The 12,619-nt window shown below is 40.3% G+C and overlaps 1 protein-coding gene across 1 annotated transcript in view; it reads right to left on the reverse strand.

The window, feature by feature from the left end:
• Positions 1-12,619, reverse strand: part of Tbx15 (T-box 15) — a 101,509-nt gene that overhangs the window by 18,317 nt on the left and 70,573 nt on the right. The window contains exon 6 of the mRNA XM_028753028.1: positions 10,267-10,331. Coding sequence (XP_028608861.1) covers positions 10,267-10,331 — 65 coding nt within the window. The remainder of the gene's footprint in view (positions 1-10,266; positions 10,332-12,619) is intronic.

The raw sequence follows: 12,619 nt of genomic DNA on the forward strand, positions 1-12,619 counted from the left end.
CGAGGCGTATCGTCCATTGTTTGTATGCTCACTGGTCTACACGAGGCCACATCTAAACCTTCTTTGTTTGGTCTTTTGGCTGTAACTTCCTCTCTGGTTTCCAAGCTGCTTCTCTTTTGTCTTGGCCAAGTCAAAAAAAAGTGTGCTGAAGGAGGAGAAGAGGGAGGAGGCAGAGCTAGCCAAACAGCTCCTTCACAAACTAATGATGCCTCAAGATCAACTGATCTGGAATCGTAACCAGATTGTAAAGAAATACCCGTCCTAGGGGATTTCCAGAGGGGAGACCTGGAGTGGGGATAACATTTGAAATGTAAATAAAGAAAATATCCAATATAAAAAAAGAAAGAAGTACCCTTCGAAATGCATTTTTCCAAAGAGAGAGAGAGAGAGAGAGAGAGAGAGAGAGAGAGAGTTCTTTTTGAATCCCCCCAAATAAATTGTAATAATTGTTAAATTATTAAAATATCTGTGATCTGGTTTAGGTAGCACTGTGTGCAGTTTTCACATTGTCCCTGTCTTCTTCGTCATTATTATATTTATTTTCTCTTTATCTCCAACTTCTTTACCCATTTAACTTCTCCCTATGCTGTGTACTGAGACTACCTTGAAGAGAGCAAATGTAATAGGCTGATGTGGCCACTGGTCCTCTCTCAACAGAAGGAAATCCACAGCTAAATCTATTCTAAGGTAGCAGGAATTTTGAAAACATAAAAGGAGTATTCAGACAAAGGAAAAACTTACGAGATATAAAGGCAAAAAGACACAGGTCTATTGCCCTTAAGTAGTGTCTTGTTCAATTAAAAAATGAAAACAATATAAAAATAATTAATTTTGAAATATATGATACATTGGAGATATGTAATAGGTGTGGTGAGGCATTGAGCAAGAAGTAGTTAATATAAATACGAAACGAAAGAAAGATTCCACAAAAGGTCATCTATAAAACCTCAATATTAAATGACACTCTAAGCAATCTTCTACTAAGGACAAGTGGTAGCTTTTGTGACAGAGTCAACAGTATGTACAAACTTTTAGCAGTGTGGAAGTGAAGGTATACTCTGGGCACTTAACACGGAAGCCCTGTGTATGATAAAGGTGTGTGTACAATGGACATCCAGTCCAGATCCAATTACCATATCTCAAAGTTCTTAATCTATCCATGCTCCCTGGAGGCGAGGTCAAACCTTCCACCTTCCCTCCCTTCCATTATTTTGTGGAATCAGCTCCAACCTCCAGTTGCTTAAGACATTTTCTGTTGGAGTGCTCTAAAGGACCACAGATCAGAAGCCTACAAATTTAAACAAAAACCCATCATGTAAAATAGGGCTTCATGTAGTACAACAATTATATCTACACAATAAAGAAGCTGGTGTCAATAAGCCTCCTTCACTGGTGTGGGAGAATAAGGAATTGATGGAAATGTGTTTAAAATTGAATAAAAATTGTTCATTGCCTAGTGGTCCCCAGGTGTTCCTTTTCAACTATCCTTCTTAGAGTTTGGATAAGCTGTGATGTCAGTTCCTGAGCATTTTCAATGTCTCAAGAATAATAGAATTTGTAACAATACTAAACAGGCTAACTAAAGCCTCAAATTCCTGTACATTTGACTGAATACTCTGGCTTTGGTACAATGGAAGTTACACAAGGGACATATGAATGCTCTAGTTAAGAGCTTAGACTCTAAAGATAGTCTGGCTTCTAATTAAGGCAATTTGGCTAAGGTAAGGAACTTCTTCATGCCAATGTTTCCATAATTATAAGATAGAGAAATCTGGATTTATGTTGTAGTAATTATTATTTAATAAACACAGCTTGATTGAAAACAAAGTTTATCAAGGCAAGTGAGAGAGTAAAATGAGAGGTTGGTCATCATTGTTCCAATTCAAGCAAAAGAAATTCTGCTCAAGTTGCAGCTTGGTCTAGCAGATACAGCCTTCCTTCCTTGGAATTCATAGCCCTATTAGTCCTCTGACTCTGGATAAAATGTAGAAGGAGCTCCATGTTACCTAATTCCATTTCTCACTTTCTCATCAGAAAACCAAAAGCATGTCCCTCAAACCCCTATAGGCCTCATTATCTTGCAGATATTTCAGACTCCAATATACTAGCCATTAAAAAGACGTCACTGTGTTTGATGCCATCATCCTTGGACAGAAGCCATAGATAATAAAACAATTGCCAACATTCCCTGGCAAATCCATATGGCCAAGAGGACAATGGTGGAAACGGTTCATGACAAGGGAGGGAGAACAAATAATAAGGTGGAGAAAAGCATTAAATCCTGGCTAAACAAACAGCCATGGCTTGGATGAGTAGGAGGAATACAACTGCCAATAGGAGGAGAAGGATGCCAAAATCTAGTAGAGGGCCAGCTACCTTCAATGACAAATGCAACAGTCCCTGAGAAGTTCAACACTGATGGCTTCCATAGACCTGCTGAATGGCAGAAGTCACCCATGCCAGGGATAACAAGAAAGTACACAAAAATCTACAGAGGCATGCAAGACTGCCAGGAAAGAGTGGGATGAGGTTAGCTGGGAAACTGCAGCCAATGGTCCTAGAGGGGACAAATGAAAACACAGCAATTGATCTTGAGGGGGACACTTGGGATGTATTGATGGTTGAAAAAAGGCAAGTGGTCAACTCATTGGCTCGACACTTGCTACTTGAGACTCATGAACAATTGGGAGCCAGAAGAGATTGAAAGCATGATTTCTGCTGCCTGGCCAGCTGTGCCTGCAGAGGACAGTGAAGTCATTCTCTGGATTCTGTAACAGGCTAGATCTGCACGTTCTAAAGCCAGTAGCTCAAAATTCAGATTTGCCACCAGCATAAAGGGAAGTTCTGTAAGGGTACCTTGACTCTAAGGTAAATGTGGACAACTTGGACCTCAGTTAATGTATGAAATAATTATTACTATTATTTTTAGACCTATAATTTGAGCAGCTAGAAATAACTATTAGATTGAGTTGTGCAAAGACACTGGTGCTTTATACTTTTAACCTATAAACAGCCATTTCTTCTGTTTAGCCTAATAGATGGATAAAGATGCAGGCAGGATTTTAATTAGTTGCATCTGACAGAGCACTCTATTACCAGATGTCAGATGAAGTACATCTACTGGTACCTTCTTCCCAACTTTCCAAGGAAAGCCATTTTAAATCTAAGCAAAGATGCATTGGCCTGGGATTAATGTATAGCTGACTTCTCTTTGTCTCTCCATCTAGTTAATTGGGAAACTCCTCACTATGCATGCACTTTCTACTGAGCATTGTGGACCTGTACCAGGGGAGAACTCCCATCTGAAACTCGGGGAAGCAGTTCTTCATTCCATAGGCATGGCCTTGGGATAACAGGGGCTGAGAGTGGGTTTTAAGAACATTTTTACCATTACGTGTTTTCTCTACCACCACTCAAGAAAAATTTCTTCTCTTTGGTTAAGTAGTGACTTCACAGGATATCATTTTTCAAAATGCAAATTTATCCTCTCTCATGATGCACGACTTGTTACCTCCTGAAATAGTATGTACATAGGAACAAACTATATCAAAAACTTCTACCAGACACACCCACAGAACACATACTGCTGGCTCAGCACACTGAATCGACCCAGAATTCCTCTTGTATTTCATGTCTTTCTGCAGATCTTATGAGGAAAAAAAAACTTTCATGTATAAACCACCCTCCATGACACATGACCGCTCTCTGACTACTCTTGAGTTTGGGATTAATGTGTCCAAACTCAAGCCTCCCATGATGGACTCCATAGAGAAGAACATATTAAACACTGTACAACTTCAATGGCTAAAGAAGTGTCAGTCTACCTGGGAGCTGACATGGGACCATAAGCTGTAGCTTCTAGAATGCTATGTCAGCTAGACATAGGTAGAGGAAATCATGGGAACTTTCAGTTGCCATAGATACAGTGGAACTGGAAGTAAAGATCGAAGGCCAAAGGCAGAAGCAAGGGTACCATAGGAAAGAAGGCAGGTTGTCACTGTGTGGTATTTTTGAGAAAACTTTATAGAAGAACCCTTCGGTCCCCATGCAGATACTAATTTTAATCCTCTCTTTTTTTATGGGTGTGTTTGTTTCTGAGGAAGTATTTGGGAATTCCATAAAAATTTCCCAAGTAAGACTTATGCTTTTTGTGAACTCTTGGCAGCCACCTCTAAGAGACAAGGGTTTCACATCAGATGAGGCTTGTGAGACCCACAGAGATCTCTTTTCCTCCATTCCTATGGCTCCTCCGGCTACAGGCAGCATCTGTACCGTTGTCTTTCCCTCTAGCTGAGCAACAATGGCCTTTGAGGGAAGATGTATCTCCCAAGACTACTTCTGAACTCTTCCAGACAGCCCCTTCTCTTCAGCTTCATGGCCTGTTTCTTGCCTTTGCTTCACGCTTCCCAGTAGTGTAGTCACTCTCAAAGGCATAAGTTCACTTCTCAGTTCATTACTAGGTGACCTTGTTCAACCAAACCTCATTCTGCTTTAGCTCTGCCTCTGAGAACTCCTTGTCTCTCACAGACACTGAAAACTTGTTGGTATCCTTCTCCAGGAATCTAGGAAGCAGGGACATGCCTGATCTCGGCGGCAGATCACATGGCCCTTGGACATATGGATCTAAGCAGCAATTCTAAGCAAATCAGAACTCTAACAGAAGTAAGCAAGCTCAGATTTGCATCTGAACTGCCCTTAGCTTTTCTAACTAACCATTAACTCAGTCTTTCTTCCCTCTTCCTTTGTATCCAAACCTAGCCCTTGGTTTTTGGTCTCCTTCGTTTGCCACATGATAGAATGAGCCTTTCTTATTCTTTTATTTAATTAATTTTTAAAATATTTCTTTTTAATTCATCTCCCACTCATCAATGTGGTTTTGCAACTAGTGAATGGTTTTGAATTGACTCTGTATGCCTGGCACTGTGAGGGAAGGGATCTCTAAGAGAAAACTTGGAAAATTTCAGTTCTGGATGGCTGACACAATCAAAAGAATGACACAGGAACCTAATACAATGGAGACCAAAATACCAATCTCATAGCTGGTAAGATTGTCTAGGAGATTGTGGCATAAGTGTGGGGCTAAATAAGAGGGTCAGAACTCCCCTGAAAAAAGCTGACTCCCAACCCTACAGGCCTCCTCTGCTAGGCTTACCACCCAACAGGAAGACTGAAATTTATGCTCTGGATGCAAGTAGATCCTGGTGGATCGTCCTTCCAGACCCAGCCATTAGATCAGCCACTGGATCTCATAAGAAGCAGAAGAAAAGGACAAAAGGGTAATTTTATGAGCCAGGAGCCCTTCTTTCTAGAGAGTTCTTTATATATATATTTATAAATAAAGCTAAGAATATATACATTCTTATATATATAAGCTAAGAATATATATATGTGTGTGTATCTGTATCTGTATATATATAAAGCTAAGAATGGCATCTAGAGCTCAGCCCTTGCTCTGTACTATGCTATATATATTTCAGAGGAAACCTATCATCTGGGTCACACTCTGATGGGACTCAGTGTGTGAGGCTCGCAGGCCCAGGAACAGTGCCCAATGTACAAATGGAGCATACAGTCGGTGGTTGCATCCTTCCCATCTTTCCTCTCCTCCCTTCTCCAGCCTCTGGACTGTGCTAGGATGGATTGAGATCGACAAACCTGAACGTGTTTTGGTTTGAGGTTTGGCAACCTCTGTAACTCCAAAGTATTCCACAAATGTTTTGTGTTCTGCGAAACCAAAAAACATTGGCCAAGCACTTTCCCCTCTAATTTTTAAGCCCATGTGTTTTTAAAGGAAATGTAATCCGTATGTTTTAGTAACATTTATATGCAATTCATCAAGCCGTACTCCTCCGCATGAGTCATTTGATGTCTAAAATGCATGTGGAAGAACAGGAGTTGGGAAGAGCTGTGTTCTCATGAGAAAAGTCACAGAGGAGAGACTGGACAGAAGGTGATACACTCACTGGTCCTGATGCTAGCTCAGAACCACCAGGTCGAAGATGTGCAAATCATTCTCCATACACTCGCCCATCCATCTTTACCATACACATGATAGCACCAAAAGTCCTTTCCCACATCAGACTCTGTAGTTAGCTAGTGAGAATTAAATCACTGAGCAGCTAATGATAATTGGGTGATTCTTTTTTAACTTTTTTTTCCTTTTAAAGAGGAAAAATTTTTTTTCCTTTTAAAGAGGAAAATCATTCAAAACCTTTATACTTGCCTTAACAAGTCCATTGTTACTTAGTTTCCAGGAGTGCTGGGGCAAGAAGCCATACACTCTTGCCCCCATTGTAAGACACTGAGAGTGCTTCCCAGCTTTAGCTGCCAGAAAGGTTCAGCTTGGTTTTCTGTCCTCATCTGGGGGATCCTTGTTTATAGGCAATATGAAGTGGATGGGAAGACTACTGTTGACAGTAGTCTGCAAACACAGGTACGAGCTCACAGGTGACTTTATTTGAGGCAGTATCAGCATTTAGACAATGTATGTCGAGGAAGAATTTTACTCTCAGGATCTGTTGACAGTAAGCCAGTCAAGGACAGGATGCTAGCACAGTGCATGGGCTGTACATCTCTGAAGCTGGGCAGATGTGGGTGTTCACCAGCATTCCAGCTTAGCTCTGGGATGGTGGCAAACCTACTTAACTCTTTCATGCCTAAAAACCTTTGTAAGATGCAAGTTTGAAAACTGGAGGATGAACTCCCAAAATGATAAGTGTTCATTTGCAGATAGCTGAAACAGTTACTAATAACCCTTCAATTAACCTTTTTGGGGTTTCATTTTAATTGACACAGTATATAGCTTATATAGCTATCTAGTGTTGCAGAATGATAACTTAGCATGTGTGCACGATATGTAATGGTCAAATCAGGGCAATATTTTTCTTCTCCTTAAACATCTCATTTCATTGAATCAGGAAGCTTTGAACTCTTCTAGATCTTTATAAAATGCATGATAATTTTGAACTTCAGTTATCCTCAAATGCTGCCACATGTCAGAACTTGCCTTCCTGTGTCACTCTGTTCTGGTTTTTCCCGTTCTTTCTTCTGTCCCTTTTTACTCGCTTCCTCTAACTTTTGGGACTAATCACTCTGTTTCTCATATCTACAGAAACAAACCATTTTAACTTCTGGATACAGAATATGCTACATGGCTTTTTGTGGTGAGTTATTTCAATTACTGTCCTTTGGTCCCATTAATGCACAAATGACAGAATTTTATTCTTTTCTTTTTAATGTGGCTTGCAGGATTTGATATGGCATAGCAAAGAATTCTCATAATATAAGAAATAAGTTAAGCATTGAAATAGGCTAAGCCTGACTTCAAAGCTTGGCACCCTGCACAATCGTGCCAGCAGTCTGTCCTTGATTTACTCATAGATCTGTTTTCAAGGAATCTTACAGAGAAGAGTAACTGACCAAGTAGGACAGGAAAACCACCATTGTCTCTGAGCAGCAAGACATTCTCTAGCCTCCAGGAGGACCTCCTTTCAGTGTTCAGCTAAGATGTCCTCAAAACATCCTGCTCAGTAGCCAATCCTTCAACATTCAGCACTTCTAGTCTCAAGGCGGAAGGCAGTGAGCTTCAGTTCCTGCAGCACAGGTTTAATGTTGGTCAGCACAAGCTATTTTGTCATACCTGGGCATCTCCCATCCCATGCTACTGAGGCACAATTATGAAAAGGGCCTCACTGTAGCCATAGAGACTCCCAAATATGCAAACACAGCGAACACATGTCTGTCTTTATACCTGCTTTCTGGAAACCCCTCCCTTCTACCCAATTCTTAGCATTATGTCATCTAACTTCAGCCATCCTATAGAACCAGTTTCCATTCACACTTGACCTCCTGGTTGATTTCTTTTATCAAACATTTATGTACTTTTTCTTGGTATCGATGCAACATGGACAAGAGCATTCTAGATGGTAACTTCCCGGAGTGTATACCTTCTACTATAACTTCCAAGAGTAGGATGCTAATCAACAGGAAGGTCTAGCTGAGGAATTAAAATCAACTTTAGAATAGGTATTTGAACAAATACTACAGATTACATGGGTTCCAATGGAACACAAACTCAAGGGGGTAGTGGGGGGGGAGAAAAGCGATGCATTAAGCATCCATAAGAAAATAAACAAATACTAAATACTACTAGAGAGTCTAACACACACACCCAAGAAAAGAAACGAATAGCTGAATAAATAATATGCCCACATTTAGACCTGGAGACAGATATTTAGGTATAGAGCAGAAATTCTTACCTTAGGAGGTGTATCTTTCAAAAATATACAGAACACTACATGCTTATCAGAAAAAATAATGTACAGCTGCTCGTGTACGTAGTTACACTTACATACTAGGAGCTCATAAGACCCTGAAGGCCATCCATGAACTCCAAGCTACAGGCTTTGAATACCCTTGCCATACATGGCGTATCTGGGGAATGTCATTAGGCAATTTAGTCATTGTGTAGACATCATAGAATGCCCTTCCTCAAATCTAGACATAGGCCCACTGCACACCTTAACTGTAAGGTAGATGCCATCACGCATGGGGTCTGCTCATGCTGAAACCCTGGTCTTTGGTGCTTGATTAGATAATGTATCACATATTTCATGGAGTAATTCTAAATATAAATTGTTGATTTATCCAAAAACTGCTGTAGGGAGAATACCAAAGATAATTCCTAACAATCTGTTGTCCAGATGTAAAGTAGTCCTTGCAGATTATGAAAGAAGTCTGATGTCTGCTGAAAGTCAAGCACGTTGCAACACCTATGCTATGCCAGATGCACCCATCACACTCACTCAGTCTCTGTTGCCTGTATCTGATGAGATTGCCTAATTGGAAATCATGGGCTTGCCTGGCTTCCAACTTGCCATAGATTTGAATTTTATGTAGGAAATCATTTAGAAGAAAGTGTTATCAGCCAGAAAATCAGTATAACCTGGAAGACATTTGATGATGGTAGAAAATAATCCTGTACCCATCTGGCAACTCCTGGAACCAAAGGTGCAGGTAATGAAGAAAGGTTGTATTCCCCTCTCATCACTGAAACTTCTCTTTGCTCTAACAGATGGAGACTATTGCAGAAAAGCACAACCAGCCAAAAGATAGAGTTGTGAAGCAAAGTCCAGCTGATACATCTAACAACCCAACTCCCACACCCCAGGCTCAGAGATCAGTTTGAAAGGGGGGGGGGAGATTCTAAGAGCCAGAAAAACAGAAAGGCTGCTGTAAGAGTGTGTCTCCTAGAGATATCAAAGAAGCTACACACAGAAAGTCTCACCAACATGGCTGTCTAAACATGACCTGAACAAAGACAACATAAATAAGCAACCTCATGTGGAAAGAGAAAAGTTCACAACCCTCAATCAAGAAATACAGGCCACTAAGGAATGCTGAGAGAAGGAGAACTAGTCTCTACCCCTAGAGAAGAGCATACCAGTTGGTTATCTAATACCAAATAGTCAGCTATAAAAACATCCATACTAGTACCATTGTACAAACTGAGCAGGCTGTATCTGTATAAGTAAGAATACAAACACACCACACACACACACACACACACATACAACAACAATTAAGGAAAGAAAGACATGAATTTTAAAGAGAGCAAGGACAGAATACATAGGATGGTTTGGAGGGTAGAAAAGAATGGAAGAAATGATATAATTATAATCTCAAACACTAAAAAATTTATTTTTAAAAAAAATGAGATGAGAAAGGTGGTATTCTAGGAACACCCCCCCCCCTTTATAAAGTCAGAAGTGGACTTTATATATCTTGGAGGACTACTTCCCAGGAGTAAAATTATTACACTTGTTTTTATAAATTCAGCTCATAAAGGTAATAATTTTCTAAAATCTTCTATTTTTCAGAAATGTAAAGCATGTAAGACACCACTGTAGCCCACACAGCCACCTTCAGATACCAGCAAGATACACCGATCCACTGACAACAGTAAACGACCATATGGCCTGTGCTTTACAAGGACTGAATCACAGAGCGTAATGTAGGGGGCAGAACAGCAGGAAAGCTTGGTTATGGTATTTTAAGTTGTGTGACAAAAATTTTGGAAGATGAGCCTTTTTTGGTGGCAGGGAGGGGGGACTTGGGAATTCTTGGATAAGCCATCCATTTCTGACTCAGTGGAGTTGCAGAGTTACAAGCATTCTTTGGGAATCGGGAGCCCAAGAGCCACCAATGAGATCTGGGGAAAGGAATTTCATCAAGAAGTCAGTACATTTCTTATTCCAGTATTCTTACCTGTTTCTGCCAGAATCTCTGAATCCTTTAGCAAAAGGGTTTCTGTCAATTTTTAATCTGGTGATCTGGAAATAAACAAATAAATATCAATTGTTTTCATATTAGCTGATTTCCTTTCGTGTTACTCCTAGAAATTAACAAAAACTCACTCTATTAATAACAGCTGTTGTTTTTATTCCATTTCCTTTTAGTTAGAGATTTAAATTTCAGCTTGACATAAGGCTCAGGCCTGGCACCCAGATGTGTAACTCGCTTCTTTCTGACATCCAAGGTTTGCCCTGTGTGTGACTGTGATCTCATTTCTACTCCCTGCCCTTGTTCCAAACTAGTGACAAACTTCGTGTATAGACAAACACAGAAAAAGAAAAATGAATGGTGGCATGTTCCATTGTTGGTGACACACAGGAGGCACTTCAGGAATACTTGTTGAATACACACCGTGTAAGTGAATGAGTGATAGAGAGATGGTTACATGCATCGGTTCAATCCAGGAAACTACCAACAGACAATCAGCTTCAGGCCATGGGAGTCAAATAATTGTCTCCATTTCCCATTCAACATAATATGTGCCTTTCCTGCCACCAGAAATTGCTCATTTAATGACCTGAAATGTTTGTGAAAATGATGCAAAAAGCTGCTCTGTTTTGACCAGAAGTGGTGAGGTTCCTCAAATAAAACTGAATGGGGCCACAGGAAATGCATTCAGTCTCCAAGACTCCTTAGCAAATCAGAAGGAGCAAAAAGGCAGCTTAGCAGGGTGAATAAAGCCAGAGCATACATATTCCTCTTGTTCAGGTCCTCAGAGGCTGTTCATTTTTAACCTCCTCTTAATACCTCAGACCCCACCATTGCATCCTATGTTAGTCCCAGTAAATCATAGCACCGTTGAATATCTCTTCCTCACGCTTCTAGACTAGAGAATGTCTAAACAGCATGTTCCGTATGAGCCCTAGTGTTTCTGCTTCCAGCCTTGGTCACGGGAGACATTTTGATACCTTTGTGTCTGAACTAGATGTAAATGACTTGCTCCACTGAAGCCACAGACCCTCAGGCTTCCAGATGACGTTTTAAAAATTTAATTATACACATCCTTCAAGGTCTGGCTCTCCTATAATCTCTAAGGTGAAGGCATGGAGCCTTTCTACTGATCCCTCAGAGTTTTCAAGATCACTTGAAATTTTGAAATTTCAGGATAATATGAAAATGTTTTGTGAAATTAATTTTCCCATCTCTCGTTGGTGGGGCCTTGGCTCCTGGTTCCCAGAAAATGCTTGCATACTCTGCAACAGCATTGATTTTTTAAAAAAAGAGAGAGAAGTGAGTGATTTATTCAAGAGTCCTCAAGTCCCCTCCAGCAAAAGGCACATCTTCAAAATTTGCTATTATACAACTTAAAGACTGGGGGCTCAGACAAACGAAAGGCACTCTGTATAAACCAATTCTAGAAATATGGAAATCTCATTTTTAAGGGAAGACTCAGATTGCTGCTAACAGCAAAACCTATTCTCACTAAGACAATGAAAGTTGGTGCCTCAGCAGACATTTCCTAGTCTTTCTTCCTTCTCACCTCGTCAGAATGAAATTTTCCAAAGCCAGAGCCTTTAAAATGTCTTTAAAATGCAATGTGAGATTCCCACAAACAGACTCTAACTTGAAAGCTCCATACTAGCTTCAAGGCTATTTTGCTCCCTAAACATTCCTTGCCTCTAGAATGGTGCACTAATAATGTAGCAAAGGCAATTTTACATCTATTTTATAGACCAGAGCAGGAGCCTAAAGGTTTGGCTTTCTGAAGTTCAGTGTCTGCCATGTGAATACTGTATTGAATTTAAAGAGTGTCACTGCTTTTCTGTGTTTGACTTAAAATCGGTTCTTTCTTCCCCCCATAACCCACAGCAATAAACCACACACCATATTTTCTTTTCAAGTTGGGGTTATAATATTTTATTTTCTCTTTCAAGTTGGCTTATCCTGTCCAACTCATTTTGATAGTGGTTTCTGATATACAGTTGCACTGCTGTGTTTGGGGTGCCTCCACAGACCCCTGTAAATATAACATTCTAGTTCATGGCCTGAGAGAAATAGCTGAGAATGTGATTCCCACAGCCCAGGCCACGGGATTTGTATGGAAATTTAATAGACAGGGGCCAAAGATGTTGGTAAAATAGCACTCCTGTACATTCCGACCATTTTAATGGGAGGCTTAGAGAGATTTATGAAAAGTGTGGCTATGACAATCATTATTTATCAAGTATTTTTTTTGTGTGTGTGCTAAAGGTGACAGGTGACACAGGTGACAGGCTTGGTGGGCACTCAGCATGTGACTGTGTCACCTCTTTGCTCTCAAGAAGTT

Source organism: Grammomys surdaster, unplaced genomic scaffold (assembly GCF_004785775.1).
Source record: "Grammomys surdaster isolate TR1022 unplaced genomic scaffold, NIH_TR_1.0 125941, whole genome shotgun sequence".
Taxonomy (NCBI): domain Eukaryota; kingdom Metazoa; phylum Chordata; class Mammalia; order Rodentia; family Muridae; genus Grammomys; species Grammomys surdaster.